Genomic DNA, 17,350 nt, shown 5'->3' with positions numbered 1-17,350 from the left:
GTGGTATTTTATAAGTGTAGCACTTGAAGGAATTAAAAGAGGGAAACCAATACAATAATTCAGAAGTCTAATTAATGGGCACAAATACTTTGAGAGTAAAATGAACCAACAGAATGCTAATATGCATTTGTTTATTTACACTTCGTAGCATTTTTCTTATGACGCGATCAGCACTTCTCAGTAAATCAAAGGTACTTCTTTTTCATAATCTATAAAATGTTTCATAATCAGAGAACATAACGTACTTTTGCATAATAAAGTTAGCTATTAAAATGTTACTAGAGTAAAAAGCACTCCCATCACCATATTACTAATGTGAGAATACTGACAAGCAAAAGCTTACTGTGATAGGAACTTTATCAGTCCCGTATGACCAGTCATTGTTTACACTGAGACTATGACCTTGGTATATTGAGAGGAGGAAATGTGGATATATAAGTAATCTCATAGCCTAACTTTTTATAAGAATGTTTAGCATGAGGATTAACTGTTAATCTTTTATTGTTTTTAAACAGTTGTTTATCACCACAAATCTATTTAAAATACCCAGGTGACCAGGTTCAGTAAAAATGCACTTCTCTCTCCATTTAAATTCCTGTAACTGAAGGGTTTCACCGTGGGGGCATTAGACAACAGAGTATAATCAGAGGTTTGTAGGCATGTTGTGTTCCTACGGTAACAGCAAGTTTGGAAAGTTTCTTATCTCAGAGCTTACACAATGTTGTAAATCAGATAAGTCTCTGACCCTAATGATGGGGAACAGGTTTATCAAAAAAAAAAAAAAAAAAAAAGGTTTCTGTACTTTAATTTTCAGAGGCAATTTAAATCAAGTTCTATTTTGACTAAAACAAATATAATCAGTCCTTGTGTCTGAGAATCATTTCGCATTGGTAGCCTCATTCCACAGACATATTGTCTTCAGGTGCTTCGGCTCTGATCCTCTGCTTCCCATTTGGAGTGGTAATTATCGTTTGAAGGTTTCATTTCCCCAAGTCAGCTGACACTCCATAATTTATTACAAATTTCAATGGTTAAGGCCAGTGACACATCGATTATAATAAGTAATAAATAAATACATTGGTTTAAAAATGTAACTTCATCAAGAGGTATTCTTGCCTTGCTATTTATGGTTATTTTAGAAGGCCTAAAAACCCGGATGGCTTCAGAAGCCAGAAATTTCCATAGCAGAGGAATCTATGATTTGCTGTGAATCCTTTCAGCCCTCAATAGATGGGAAAAGATTGAAATGCTCTGGAGAGGAGTCCTCTTTATTTTTTTAATGAAAGGCTGTATAATATATTTTCTCTATGACTGCAGCAGCTGTCAGGGAGAGCATCTCAGTTCAGCTCTATTACGGGAGAGGCAATACCCCATCCTATGGCATCGAGATGCTCTGAGGGGCCAGAGCTGATTGACAGCTTGTCACCGTGACGTCTTATTCCATCTCTGTTATGGAGAAAATTAATGTCACACCACCAGCCTTATGACTCGCTGTCATCTTAGAACCGCTCACCTTTTATCAATGCTCTAAATAACATTTCAAGCCCATCGTCTCACGGTGGACAATCCGGTCAAGGGACATTAAATCAGATGACTGTGAAATGTCATAATAAAAATGGAATGCTAACAACTTCTTCTCTAAACTAGCTCCTCTGGTTTTTAAACTGTGACAAGGGGGAGCAAGGGTTCAGCATACCCGTTCTGAAAAGGTCATACAATTGCTCTTGGTCTACTACCCATTACTACCCGCCCCCTATTGACCTTCCCTCATTTCCTCCTCCCAAAAGAGGAGAAAAAGAAAAAGAGAATTAGCCATCTTCTCAGAATGTGGTGATCAAAAAATGGCTGATAGAGTAATGTTTGTTTACTTTATGGGGCTTCAATCCTCAGCAATGAACAGCTAAACAGCAGCAATGGAGGGCTTTGTTTAGGGCTGCTTCATACCAGAGTGGGGGCAATTCATCTGCTCCCCTGACAGTGACCAGTGTCAAACTCCTAAGTTTGACCTCAACTTTTAAAAAGACACATGTTCTTGCAGGAAAATATAGAAATAATTCTCCAAACAACCTCCATTATATGTTTCTCCAAAACAAATGATATTTCAGATGTGATATGGCATTCATTCATTCATTTCATGATCCTTATAATAAAAAGGAAACACACTGAAGCCTAATCCATAGGTCTTTGTCCTTTCGTGGCTATGAGTAAATATAACAGATGTGCTATGTTACCTATAGCAGCTTAGTAGCAGGCATTTCTCTAGAGGGAGGTATAAGCCTCTGCCTGAAATTCAAGGCTGAAAAAAAGTATGTTTAAACATGGTTCATTTTTTAATATATTGAGCAGAATACAATGTGAGAATTAAGTCAAACATCTGCATAATATTTTACATTTTATTGAAAAAAGACATGGAAACAAATACTCAAATTCTGAATGGAAATGGCCAATTGCCATTCAGTCATCCAGTAAAAAGAAAAAAAATTAATAATAGGTGGATTACTTCTAATTACCTAGGCAGCAATATCCCCTAATATATGGGATAATATCAAAATATTAATCCATCAACTAGAGTATTATAATGCCTAGAATAATTTTTATATTAATATACTGATTAACTCCATTAAAATTGTTGTAATTCATGAGGCTCACTTCTGGTAACAGAAGAATATGTTTTGGTGGATACCACAATGTAAAATAATCTTCATAATTGCAATTATATATTAGAAGATGTCACACAATATCTTAGGCTCTTAGGTAGTTTAAAAATATATACTATTTAGCCTTGCTAAGTCACCTCTATTAAATTGTTTATGATAACACCATTGGTGGATGAGTTGAACAAGCATTAGCAGACAGCTGATTCAGTGGAGATAGCCAGAATAAATTTACTGAAGCGCACATCCTGCTAATCTGTTTGAAGAATATTGTAGAGCATTAGTACCAGCACTTCATGTTATCTGCACAGCCTGATAAGGTACATCTTTATTAAATTCAGTTATTGAAAGGATGTCAGTCAGCAAATAGGAATATTTTAAAGTCCAAAAAAAAGTGGTTCTTTGTTAGTTGGAGCTTGGTTTCATGGCTGAGTGTCTAGAGGAGCCTTCTAAACACCTGGCGGCACTGTACAATACAAGCTTTGTCATTTTAAGTGGAAAAGCTTTTTTCCCAGCTTCATGGGTACTAAGGCATTTACTTTTTCAAACCTCCATTGAGAGAGAATGGTGGAGTAAGAGCTCCCCTCTCTGTTGATTCAAGAAAACTACATGGTGGGAAATGTCCAGTGGGAGGATGCTGGGAAATAGTAAGATTTAGTTGTGAATATTTCAGTTTGGTAAAATTTGAGGAGGGTAGTCATTTTAGTGATTCACTATTCCATACTATCGTTCCACATTCGATCAAAAAGAAGGAGGCTTCCTTTAATTCGATTTCATATTCAATTAAAAAAATTAAAGGAATGAAGTGAGGCTTTCCTGAGCAGCTGAAAATAAAAATCACTCCTGTGAATACTCTTTAGTTACCAAGGTACTAATTAACGTAAGTACCATTAACTCCATCTCAAACTTGGAAAGACAAAGAAATTTTAATTGCAGCTACAAAGAATCAATAAATTAATTTTAAAGTCATGTTATGTAAACCTGGCCTTCCTTTATGGGCAGCATCCCTGCATGATAAAATCATTGAGTAGAATCTCAGAATCCAGAATTTCCTCTGGAAGAGATTCTAGAGAAGATCAAGTCTCTAGACATGGGTGGGTAATGCAAGTGCTTCTGCAAAGGTCTGGGTGGCATTTGTTTTCACTCTGCTTTTTACTTGTGCCAATTCTTCCAACAGACAGCTTTTCAGAAGTACTTCTGTCCCTCCAGGTAAATTGTTTACAACCTCTTCTAGTCACATGTGACTCTAGAAGGAGGAGGGTTACATACGTACATATCTCTTTAATATCTCCTCTCGTTCCTTCTGGTCCTCCAGGGAGTTGATGGAGAGGTCAGAGATGCTGACTGTGGCTGATGCTGTCAGAGTGACCAGCAGCACCAGGTGTCCCTCACCCTCTTCCAGCTGCAACTCCAGCTTGTGCGTCTGTTCCCTACTGAGGGCTGACAGGTCGACCTGGCACCTAGAGACAAATGTTTTGAATCAGCAAGTGGCTTTTTTTTTTTTTTTTTTTTGCCATATCAAACAGCTGTTCAGAGCTCTATGAAAAATAAATCAATAGAAATATTATTTGGACCACTGGAAGAAAACATCTTTGAAGTCAGCTGACTTTCTTAACAAAATTCAGACCCTGATTATCATAGGGTCTGTAATTGTTTATTTCCTGTAAGATACACAAACTATGCTAATCTGAAATTCTATTATTACTCACTATCACGGTATTCATAAAGTGGTAAGGACTTCCTATCTCTAGGTGGCCTAAGGAATTAGGTCACTGGGCTTTGCTTATAGAAAAAATGATGTGAGCTATCTAGAGAGACTAACTACCAAAATTCTGAATTTTTGTGTTACTTTTAATAAATGGATGTTTCCCCCTCATTCATAAATGTTATTAAGCGGTGAACAGAATATGTATCATTGTGATGCCATACGTTTTACATTTTTTAAAACCATGCCAATGTATTCACAGTACACTATATAAATCTAAATAAAAACACATAAATCTCCTTAAAACATAATATCTCAAGTGTTATGCACCTGAGTTGTGCTGAGTGACTTTCTAATGTGGCAGTGCATGCTCTGTGTGCCACTCTCTCAGAGCTAATACCTTGAAAACGCTTTTCATTAAAATGTCAATTGATTTTGAAGAGAAAGGTAATGTGGTGACCACAAGGCTAATAAACTGAGAGAAAGGTGGCAGGCATGAGTAAAAGGCATTTAAAACAGGAAATAGCCAATTATAAGAATAAATGTGGTAACCTACCATAAACTGAGTGGTCAGAGACAGATTAAACTCTTGCTGTTTCTTATTCCTCACTCTATTTGGTATTTATGGTTTTGCTTTTAAACTAAACTCCTATGGACAGTGTTTCAAAGCTTATAGTTGAGTTCAAACATCTCTTTAGCAAGAGTGATCGCAGATATTGAACTGAAGTCCAATATTTCAATAGGCCTTTTATTTTTGCCTATTGGTTAATATGAGGGATGTCTGGGACTAGACACAAATGGGAGGAAGAGGAATATTGATGTAAGAAGGGAAAACAATAAGCAATGCCCTGGTCAGTGGCAGAAAGTCCGTGTGTACTAAATGCTAACTATTGAGAAATTGAGAGATTAGAGTCTGTACAAGTCTGGAAACATCTTCCTGAAGGTAGAATGTATGTCAAATAACTGCACTGTTTCTGCTATCATAATACCCATTCCAAGGTACTCTCGTGCTGTCTCCTCAAACTCTGAAGGGTGAAAAAACATATCACATCCCTTATCTCATATTTTAATTTTAATTGGAATTAAGTTCTTATCAATGACACCTGGAACAAATTGAGGTTAAAATTTTTTACAATGGAAAACAACCATTCAAACACATTCTCTAATAAAAAAAAGGTATTATCTTTAGAGATCTTTCCAGCACCTGACACACTGCTGGGCCCATAGTTTGTAACTCTGACTTGGATAGAGAGTATAATACTAGAGAATTGACGAGAGACTATAATTCAGACAATATTTTTGGTTGGATACAGTTGGAACCAAGAAAAGTCTTTCACTTACTTTGTTGTTTCTTTTTTTTCCACTCACTTTGATCATGCATTTCCTGGTCCCTTCCTTTTTTATATGATGCTGCAGCACTCTTAAAATACTAAAACGCATTGATGTCTTCTGAAGGATTTTCTTCTATGGCCACCACCACTTTGTACTGATCATATAGATGTTGGTTTCTCTTAATTTATATTAGTCATTGCATTTAATGCTTTACAGGTGGGGAAGCTGCTCTCAAGATTATATAAGTTAGGCTTTGCAAACTGGCAGTTTTCAGATGGAATCTGATCCATAGATTTGTTGTTTTACTTGTGCTAAAAAAGTTTTGAATATAAATATTTTTAAATACAAGGTAAATGTCCTCTGAATTAGTTACTGTTCCCCATACTGGCCTATTTCACTTAATTATTCTACCTTGCTCCAGTAGGCAGAAGGATTCGTGATTCTTGCAGTCTCCCTAATTTACCAATGAGAAAACTGAGGGCCAGGGAGGGTACATGACGGAGGTGAGACATATGGTTAGTTATTAGCGGAGTCCACTTGAACCTAGGACTCTGGAATCCAAGATCTAGGCTTTTCTCCACCACTCTAAGTAATCATGCATGCCAGGAAGAAGCACCGTTAACAGTGCTTCTCAAACTGGGTAATATCTAGGCTTTTTTATTTTTATTTTAATTTTTTTGAGACCAGGTCTTACTCTGTTGCCTAGGTTGGAGTGCAGTGGTGCGATCATGACCATGGCCCACTGCAACATTGACCTCCCGAGCTCGGGTGATTCTTCCCACCTCAGCCTCCAGGTAGCTGGGACTACAGGTGCGTGCCACCAGGCCTGGCTGATTTTTTTTTTTTTTTTTTGGTATTTTTTGTAGAGATGGAGTTTTGTCATGTTGCCTAGGCTGCTCTCGAACTCCTGGGCTCAAGCAATCCACCCGATTCAGCATTCTAAAGTGCTGAACGAGCCACCACACCCAGCCCTGGACTTTTTGAGACAGAGTCTTATACTGTCGCCCAGGCTGGAGTGCAGTGGCATGATCTCAATTCACTGTAACCTCTGTCTCCTGGGTTCAAGCGATTCTCATGTCTCAGCCTCCCAAATAACTGGGATTACAGGTGCCCACTATCAGGCTTACTGATTTTTTTTTTTTTTTTTTTTGTATTTTTAGTAGAGCTAGGGTTTCACCATGTTGACCAGGCTAGTGTCAAACTCCTGACCTCAAATGATCCACCCACCTTGGCCTCCCAAAGTGCTGGGATTACAGGCATGAGCCACCGCACTCAGCTGACTTTTTTCCCTCAAACTTTTATTTTAGGTTTTGGTGGGCACATGTACAGGTTTGTAATATAGGTAAACTCTCCTGTCACAGGATCTTGTTGTACAGATTATTTTGTCACCCAGGTACTAAGCCTAGTACTCAATAGTTACTTTTTCTGATCTTCTCCCTCCTCCCAAACTCTGCCCTCAAGGAGACCTCAGTGTCTGTTGTTCCCCTCTTTGTGTCTGGACTTATTTTTAACAAAGAATTATCTCAGTTTCCAAGTATGAAAATATGTTATTTTTATGCTTTAAAAATCTATATAAACAAGAGAAGAAGGCTATAAGTTATTGTTTTTATATGATGATTAAGAAAAATTTATAAATTGAATTTTGAAACTATGAAACTAATAAATTTAAATTAACAATATAAATTTATAGGGAATATTATGCTTTTCTGTAACAACTAAAATTTCAGTATTGGGGGTACTCATAGAAATAGGATCACAAGGTCAGGAGATCGAGACCATCCTGGCGAACACAGTGAAACCCCGTCTCTACTTAAAAATACAAAAAACTAGCCGGGTGAGGTGGTGGGCGCCTGTAGTCCCAGCTACTTGGGAGGCTGAGGCAGGAGAATGGCGTAAACCCCGGAGGCGGAGCTTGCAGTGAGCAGAGATCCGGCCACTGCACTCCAGCCTGGGCGGCAGAGCGAGACTCCGCCTCAAAAAAAAAAAAAAAAAAAAAAAAAAGAAATAGTTTATCTCAGGTCCTGTGCTATATTCAGTGTTTCAGAATTTTGACTTTAATAATTCCAATGTAGAGAATGTCCGTTTCATAAATATATCAGACAAGAGAGTATTTAATGTCTTTAAGGTTCTTTGTGCTAGTTAAGGTTATTCGGATCTCTTATTTATCTAAATATTCTACTCGAGAGTAAGATGCCATTTTAAATGAAGTATCACCTAGAACTAAGCAAAGTTTTCTTGTTAGCTTGAGGATAAACTTAAAGCTTCACTGATGGGTATCAAATCAAATTGTTGCTGGAATTGGGTGGGGAAAAAGCATTTGCTATTCCCACATAACTTTTGAACAAATATATTCAAGGATGGAACTCTTACAACATAGTCTAGTGCAATGTGAATACAGTACTAATTTTTATGGGGTAGATTCTTCTGTATTTGGCTCACTGGTACTGTTATGTCCTGAACAAAGGGAGATTTCACTACCGTTTGAATATAGAAGTAGTAAGTGGCCATCCAGATGGTTCAGGAGAGGCATACAGTAACGGTTTTATAATGTTATCAAGATAAAAACACAAAATCTAAAAAGCATCAAAACAAATTTATGAACTCCCAACATACGTTCACAGATACGTACATAGAGAAAAGATCTCGGGTTTGAGAGTCAGATTCCCTTGGTTCTAGACCTCAGTCTTACATTAATTACTCATGTGACCTCTTTCAAGATAACTTATCTTCTTGAATTTCAGTTTTCTCATGTGCAGATGAACTTTAAATTCTCAAACCCTCAAATTCCACAATTTGTTGTAACTCTATGTTTACATTTGCTGCCTCTTCCTTTCTTTGCAATTCCACAAATCAAAAAGCTAAGAAAACAAAATTATCTTATAGGCAGTGAAATATTATTCCTCAGATGTATTGCTAAAAAAGCTTCTGAATGTTGGTGTAAGAAGGCATCTCATCCTGTCTCATCTAATTTCAGACTGTATTGCAAAGAGCAGTAGGGTGTGCCTCAGAGGCCATTATGGGTGGCAGTGTGGGAAAAAGGGGTGTAGACTATCCTCCTTGGTTCACAGAGCAGCTCCCCTGACATCTGTTTTATATTAAGGGTTGGTATCTGTGGTTTGAAAACTTACCTGACACAGCTTATATAGCTCCCTAGGCTCTCCTGGAGCCATGGTCTCCTAAGTCCTCAGCTGTTCACTTTGCCTCAGCTGCTCCTATGGCTGTGCCTCCCCAAAGGGCTGCTCTTCATCCCAAACCCATGCTTGGGTCCTCATGGGTCTCCCACCTAGGGCTGGCTGATCTTTCACTATCCCAAATGAGTTAGGCATTCCCCTTTTCTGCCAAGGTGCATTCAGGCCTAGCTGCCATATACTTTGAATTTCTGACTTCCAAAGCCACTTCTGCACTTCTAAAGCCACTTCTAAAGCCATTTCTGCACTTCTGCACTCTGAAGATTGTATCTGGCTCCCAGATCAACTGCCAAGGAAGCTGCATGAAACAGTGCAGAAGTTATCTCCTTGTAGGGTGAACTGCGATCAACGTAATAGGAGATGGGAAGACAATGTCCCACTCCTCTTCCCTTTCACAAACTGTGCCAAAATGTAATTCTCCATATGGCCTGTGCACATGTGGCCATATGGATGCACCTGCTAAGCAGCCAGCTATATCTCTGAAATACCAGAAACAGTGACCAACCCATGAACATATTTCCTTTCATTGCTTCCTAGTATTCCCTAGGAATTTCTTTCTCACTCTCACTGTCTGGGATGGTACCTCCTAATAAAGTACCAACACTCAATCACTGCCTCATGCTCCATTTTTCTCTAGAAACTGGCCTAAGGCAAAAACCATTGCTACAGTCCAACCCTCTCTGTATGGATGTCTACAACATAAACTTGACCATGTCCCTCCCTGGCTTTGTACTATTTACAATATATCCTTAGCCAGTCAACAGTACCCTCCATGACTTACCATCAGCTTATGTGTCACTTGCTAATGCACTTTCTCTTACAACTTATCATTCCAGAAGCCTTATAATCCTCCCAACATCCATGCTAGAATGCACCTGTTTCTTTATGTTTGGACAAGGCATGCCCTCAGCCTGAGACGATGTATCTCATCTTTGCATGTCTAATTTTTACCAATTCTCATTGAAATAACTTGCAGCTGTCTTTCTCAATAACCTGAAATGCTTCGAGGGCAGGAACAATATCTTATTCTCAGCATATGGCACAGCAACTGGAATATAGCTGGGGCACTGTAAGTATTAAAGTACTATGGACAAGGAAATGGAGGCTCAGAGAGGCCAATAATTTACCCTTGGTGACAATGCTTGACAGTGGCAGAGCCAGTGCTAGTGTGTAATGTGCTCATTCTACCACTTCTATATTGTCTTCCTAGAAAGTGGTTTGACTTCTCCCCAATACTTATTTCACTCACTAATTAATTCATTCATTAACTATTCATTAAGGGTTAATGTCTTAGGTCCACTTAGAATTTGGAGATTCAGCCCCTTCTAAACCTTCAGGTTTCTCAGATCCTTACTTCAGAATGAGCATAGATTCTGTGTTACTCTGAAGAAAGTTATTTGACTTCAGAGTCCATGGCTGGGGGTTCAGAAAACTGAAATTTTAATAAATCCCAATTATTCATTAGTATTGTGATATTAAGCAAGTCACTTAAACTCTTCGTACTTCAGCTTTCCTCATTTATTGAACGGAAATTTTTTTAAAAAAACATGCCTTCTCTTTGCAAAGAATTGTAAGAACACAGGAATCATGGATGAAAAAGTACTTTGAAAAGTTGAAAGTGCTATGTAAATGTATTATCTAGTTATACTATCACGTTTGCCTTAGTTTCGTATTTGAAAATTCAAGCGATCTGTATCAAATTCAACTCATCAGTTAATGAATCAACAGAATAACCAGAACAGACTCAAATCTAAAAGAGATTTTTGTATTAGTCTGCTCTCATGCTGCTAATAAAAACATACCCAACACTGGGTAATTTATAAAGGAAACAGGTTTAATTGACTCACAGTTCCACATGGCTGGGGAGGCCTCACAATCACGGTGGAAGGTGAATGAGGAGCAAAGTTGTGTCTTATATGGTGGCAGGCAAGAGGGTATGTTCAGGGGAACTCCCCTTTATAAAACCATCAGATCTCATGAGACTAATTCACTATCACAAGGACAGCATGGCAAAGACCCACCCCCATGATTCAATTACCTTCCACTGGGTCCCTCCCACAACAATGGGAATTATGGGAGCCACAATTCAAGATGAGATTTGGGTGGACACACACAGCCAAACCATGTCAATTGTAGAGCTACTTTCCCTCATTCTACAAATGCTTCCTCGTAGTCCCTGCCTCATGTTCTTTCTTTCTCACTCCCACTGTCAGGGATGGTACCTCAGAGAGAGGAAAAACTAAGACTTAGAAAAATTAAGTGATAACAAGAACTTAAACCATGTTTTCTGACTTCCATATCAGAGCTTGAAGTTCTCTGCATTAAAAAAATAAACTATATACAGTTGAACTATGTAAGCACGTGAAAGGAATAGTCATCATCTTTATATGGTGATGTTATTCTCTAAAAGTTCAAGGAGAAAAATCTCAGCGTTCTGATCACCATTTTTCTCCCCTGCCTTTCCATCTGCTCTCTCCGAACCAGTGACCCACAACATTCCTTCCCAGATGAAACAGTCTTGTGATTAGCACCCTGGGTGTGTTCGTATGAGTTCCCTGGGGTATAGAAAGTACATGTTAGAACCATTTGCAATTATTTTTTACCTTAAAAGTAAGACAGAAATCAAGCCTCATCAATATCTAATACTCACATGAATACAAGTGGCACATACATCAGCTAAGTCACACAGGCCTCAAGTATTTTGAGGGAGGCATAGGAGTTGCATGGCTAACATGAAGGGGTCGACGGTGGCACCCTTTGGGGCTCACTCGCCTTTCCTGAATTGCAGTTCATACATGAACTATTAAGTGGATTTAGAGATTATATAATCTAATTTTAACTAAACTAATCCTCACAAAACGGACAATTGGCTTTAAAAGATCCCACCAAAGGAACTGTGGATAGAAGATAACGCTAATTGAGCAAGCACAAGTGAACAGCAATGATAAACAAGAATCTGCCGAGCCGACACTTCTACTCCACTTGAGCTCTATGTCAGCCCCGCTATGGCTCACAAAGCAATGGTGCTAGAATCAGATCCGTCAAGTGATCCGTCAAAACAATCCAAAATTATCAAGAGGAAATTTCCATCAGCTCTCTTCAACAATGAACATGTAAGTATATATTATGCCTTAAAGTACTAACTAAAGAGATTTTGAAGCCATCATGACTAGCAAAACATTTAAACATAAAACACTCAGAATGGGAAGACATGCCTCTATGAGGGGGGGATTTTAAAAAGCACAATTTTACTTAATTTTTATCAAATTGAATAATACATGTATGAAGCTTTTTGAGATTTCTTAATATATGAGAACTACTTTACATTTGCATAACGTAACATGTTATAAATTAATATATGACTCTTTGAAATGTTTGCATTAAAAAGATTCCATATGTAGCTGCTGAAGTGTTTTCAAGTTCCATGACTCCCCAGAAGTTTTTACTCTATCTCTGACATTACAAAACGCTAAATGCTGTTATTGCCTTTCTGTTGTTAGAAGTTGTCACTGTTCAACTGTCTCTGGGGAGATTGCTTTACCTGGGTATACTTCTGCAAACTTCTATAATTCCCTATTCACTGACATGAAGGTAAACTACACACTGTACCTACAGCAGTGTATGGAAACTGTCTTTGAGAACTTTGCCAATTATTTTAAAAATACTACAATGAGTACAGCCTTTCTGAGAAAATCTTCAGATGAACAAACAGTAACTCATTAAAGAAAAGGGATTAAAATCCTAATATATTTTGTTTAGGTTGAGTTTATGAAAAAACAATACAAAAATCAATGACAAACTCCATTCTTTATTTAAATATTGCTTGTGTCCCTAATGAGCTATTTTCACTCAATCATTAAAAAAAAAAAAAATAGTAAAATACAATGATTTTATTTTTTTAAAAAATCTTCTCTTCCGTTTAGAATTTTCTGGCTAGCTGTCCTTGTGCTTTCAGATTAATAATGCAGTAGGATTTCTCCTGCTCTTATTTATGTAGAAAGTAAAAGAAGCATGCCGGGCGCGGTGGCTCAAGCCTGTAATCCCAGCACTTTGGGAGGCCGAGACGGGCGGATCACGAGGTCAGGAGATCGAGACCGTCCTGGCTAATACGGTGAAACCCCGTCTCTACTAAAAAATACAAAAAACTAGCCGGGCGAGGTGACGGCGCCTGTAGTCCCAGCTACTCGGGAGGCTGAGGCAGGAGAATGGCGTAAACCCGGGAGGCGGAGCTTGCAGTGAGCTGAGATCCGGCCACTGCACTCCAGCCTGGGCGGCAGAGCAAGACTCCGTCTCAAAAAAAAAAAAAAAAGAAGCATTATCGTTTTGGTGTCACAAATGAAAAACGTTCCAAATCAGAATCTATGGAGTGTCAAATGCTCAAATGCATTGACTTTCAACCTCAAGAAAACACTAGTTTGGTTTTTATCCAAAGTCAAAGGCTATTTTCCTCATTCGCCACACTGAACTTGAACGCACATTCGTGTGCATCTAAATAGCTCACATTCTCTTCTCCTCAGCAGTAGAGAGAGCCATAGATTTATTTTTATGGCCGTAGATTTTGAAAGCATTTGTTCTTCCCCCAGAACTTACCAGTGCAGAACACATTTTTCTTATCATATACCATTAATAAGAATTTTGTTAAACTTAAGCCCTTGACTCAAGTTTACATTGGTAGCATTTGGTTGTCACAGGTAGCACCAAATGCCTAGGCCCTTAGAACAATGCAACAAAGTCAGTAGCAATTCACCAACCTAAAATATATGTACCCCAAATCAACACCACTTTAAAGATAAACAAGCATTTTGCACACTAATAAATAATGCTGTAAATCTTGCTATATTGGATTGCAAATAACTCCAACTGAATAAAATTGCATGACACGGGATTTACTTATTCTGCACGTTCATAAAAACAACTTGTTCTCTGACAGCACTCATTCTTGGCAATTTACCGCAGCTGTCAGCAGTCAATTTGTTCAGATTACTGCTCTGCATAAAAGTGTAACAATCATGGGGATTTATTAGCTGATTATCGTAAAGGGGGCAGTCCGTCTTGCCTGCCAAAATGCAGGTGATCAGAAAGTTAAATAATTATATGCAGATTAACATTATTTCACCTTCACTTGAAATCTGTAGTTCAGTGACAGGTAAAATTTGTTGTTCAAACTTGCAATATGGTGTGCATCACCTAAGTTGGTTTACCGAGTACTTGGCATTTTACTGAGCACCCCATGGCTCCGGGACAGCAAGCTGAATACAAGAGTGTGGTGAAATAAGCATGGGCTTTAGAGTAAGGAAACTCTGGATTTGAGCCTCAGATCAATCACCCCACTGGCTGAGCAACCTCTTAACTGCCCTCAGCCTCACTATTTGCATCTGCAAAACTGGTATAATATGAACCATCCCTGCTACCCCAGAGTGTTGAGCTAACGTGTATAATAGGGCCCTGTAGGTTGTAAAGCATTATTATTATTGTTTCTTTCCATTTATGGTAAATTTACTTTTGTGTAAAGTTTTACAACCAGATAGCTCTGTAGATATAATGATGATAAAAAGTTATAGTAAGTGTCTTGGTAAATGTACAGCCTACTTTTTCCCCAGACATGGCCATTTATTATTACTGAAGTATAAAGATTGTTCAGACACTTTTATACTTTAACTAATTCATTATTCTCTTTTGCATTATATTCAATCATCTTTCCACAATTACACTGAAACTTTCTTACCTTCAACTAAGTCATGTTGTTCTAATTGCCTTTCAATTAATGCCTGGTATCAGATCAGCATTTGTCTGACAAAGAGCCATAATTTCCAGTCTTAAATCAAGCTTCAGGGATTTCTATTCAAACCCAGGAAATATTTACTGCGTGCTTCGTGCCAGATACTTGTTTAGGTATGGAGTATGTTGCAGTGAACAAAAGACTCAAAAAATCCCTGCCCTTGTGGAGCTTACATTCTAATGAGGGAAAATAAATGATAATATAAATGAGATGCATAGTTTGCCATATGCTGGCTGCTTTAATGGAGAAAAACAGAGCAGAATAGCCGAATGGGATGCCAAGAAAATAAGGTTCAATTTTAAATAGGCTTGGTATGGATGCCTCCCTGATGAGACATTGGTACACAGAGCTAAACAAGATGAAGAAGCAAGGCAGGTGAGTGGATCTCTGAAGACAGTTAGATAGAGGGAAAGGTCCTGAGGTGGGAGGGTGTCTGGTATGCCTTGAGGAATAGCAGAAAGGCCAGTTGGCTGAAAGTGAGTGAAGGACTGGGAGAGGCAGAATAGCAGAAGTTCATGGTAGACAAGCAACAACGCCAGATTGTGCAAAGTCTTATAGGCCACTGAAGGGACTTTGGTTTTCCCTAGATTACAATGCAAAACAATTAAAGGGTTCGGAACAGAGGAGTTAAGTTACTTTATTTTTGTTTTAGAAATATTACTCTGGCTGCTAATTGGAAACAGACTGTTGTGGGTGGGGAAGTGTGGAAGGAAGAACAGGAGGCTGTTGCTATTGTCCATATGAAATTTGATGCTGGCTTCGACCACAATAATAATGATACAGATGATGAGAGGCCGAGAATCCTCAATATGTTTTGAAGAAAAATTATCAGGTTGCTGATTGATTTGATGAGAGTGAGAGAAAGAAAGGAATCAAACATGGTTCCATGATTTTTGGTGTTAGCGACAAACAAGAGAAGCCTGAAGGAAGAGCAGAAGCCAGAAGGAGGTGTGGGACTGGAGGTTAGAAGTTTAGCTTTGCACATTCTTTTTTTTTTTTTTTTTTTTTTTCTGAGACGGAGTCTCGCTCTGTCGCCCAGGCTGGAGTGCAGTGGCCGGATCTCAGCTCACTGCAAGCTCCGCCTCCCGGGTTTACGCCATTCTCCTGCCTCAGCCTCCCGAGTAGCTGGGACTACAGGCGCCGTCACCTCGCCCGGCTAGTTTTTTGTGTTTTTAGTAGAGACGGGGTTTCACCGTGTTAGCCAGGATGGTCTCGATCTCCTGACCTCGTGATCCGCCCGTCTCGGCCTCCCAAAGTGCTGGGATTACAGGCTTGAGCCACCGCCCCCGGCCTTAGCTTTGCACATTCTAAACTGGAGAAACCTATTAGACTTTCACATAGTGATATCAAGCAGGCAGTGCAATACAGGAATCTGGAATGCAGAGAAGAGTTATGGAGTGGAGCTGGGTGAATGGATGAACCATGGGAGCCAGTACAGATGAAGAAGATGCCCAAAGAGTGAGCTCTGAGGCCTTCCAGAACTATATGAGGGGATGAGGAAACACCTGCAAAGGAGACAAGAAGGAGCATGCAGTGAGGTAAGAAAAAAACAAGGAGTATATGTTGTCCTGGGAGGCAAGTGAAAAATGTGTTTCAAAGTAAGGAAGGGGTCAGCTAAATCCAGCACTGCTGCTGGGGCAGGTTAGACGAAGGTTGAAAACTGGTCATTGAATTGAACAACGTGGTGGGCTTGGGTGACATTGACAGGAGCAGTTTTGGTGGATTGCTAGGGGCAAATGCCTGACTATATTAGTTCAAGTAAGAATGCAAGTTGGGGCTGGGCGCAATGGCTCACACCTGTTAATCCCAGCACTTTGGGAGGCCGACGCCAGTGGATTGTTTGAGTTCAGGTGTTTGAGACCAGCCTTGGCAGCATGACAAAATGCTGCCTCTACCAAAAATACAAATATTAGCCAGGCATGGTGGTGCATGCCTGTGGTCCCAGCTACTCGGGAGGCTGAGGTGGGAGGATTGCTTGAGCCCAGGAGGTGGAGGTTGCAGTGAGCCGAGATCACACCACTGCACTCCAGCCTGGGTGACAGATCCAGACCCTGTCTCAAAAACAAAAACAAAAACTAAAGAATGGAAGTGGGTAAAGTTCAGTACTAAAATAGTTTTAACTCCTTGACACTCCAGATTTGCAAGTGGCTCTTTCATTCATAGCCACTCTTGTTCTTATTAAATATTATGAAACAAAGTCTGTTATTGAGTTTGCATTTACAAAATGTATTATAAAAAATCATTATATATGACCAAAAATGGAAAATGAAATAGACAATTATAAACCATAGCATAATAAACTCATTTATATAGATAATGTAATCCATACAAGTGTTCTCAGATTTGGGACTCAGTTTAGACAGTACCCTTAAAAAATGTTACTAGCCATCAAAGGAATAGTATCACCCTCTATGGCCAACTTTAAACTTACTCACAAGCCTCCAGCAAATTCCTAGAATAGTCTCTACTTTCAAAATTAACACAGACACAGAATGTTGCAGTGAGAGCTTGCAAAAGAGGACAGAAGATTATGATGACAGTTGTATGACTGTTACTTTACCCGGAGTACTCAAATTTAATTGGAAAGTAAGTCAATTCTTTGAAACTATTCTAGGAATTAAGTAATTCTATTATAATCTGTATTATCTCCACTGTTTCCATGCAAGTTTCAAATAAATAAACACAGTTGCCT

The 17,350-nt window shown here is 38.9% G+C and overlaps 1 protein-coding gene across 11 annotated transcripts in view; it reads right to left on the bottom strand.

The window, feature by feature from the left end:
* MCTP1 (multiple C2 and transmembrane domain containing 1) overlaps positions 1-17,350 on the bottom strand; it is a 612,722-nt gene that overhangs the window by 186,286 nt on the left and 409,086 nt on the right. For all 11 annotated transcript variants that reach the window (XM_033179110.1, XM_033179111.1, XM_033179117.1 and 8 more), the window contains one exon: positions 3,928-4,114. In XM_033179110.1, the coding sequence (XP_033035001.1) occupies positions 3,928-4,114 (187 nt within the window). The remainder of the gene's footprint in view (positions 1-3,927; positions 4,115-17,350) is intronic.

This window comes from Trachypithecus francoisi, unplaced genomic scaffold, assembly GCF_009764315.1.
Source record: "Trachypithecus francoisi isolate TF-2019V2 unplaced genomic scaffold, Tfra_2.0 Lachesis_group2, whole genome shotgun sequence".
NCBI lineage: Eukaryota > Metazoa > Chordata > Mammalia > Primates > Cercopithecidae > Trachypithecus > Trachypithecus francoisi.
This window is presented reverse-complemented; position numbering and strand designations above follow the sequence as displayed.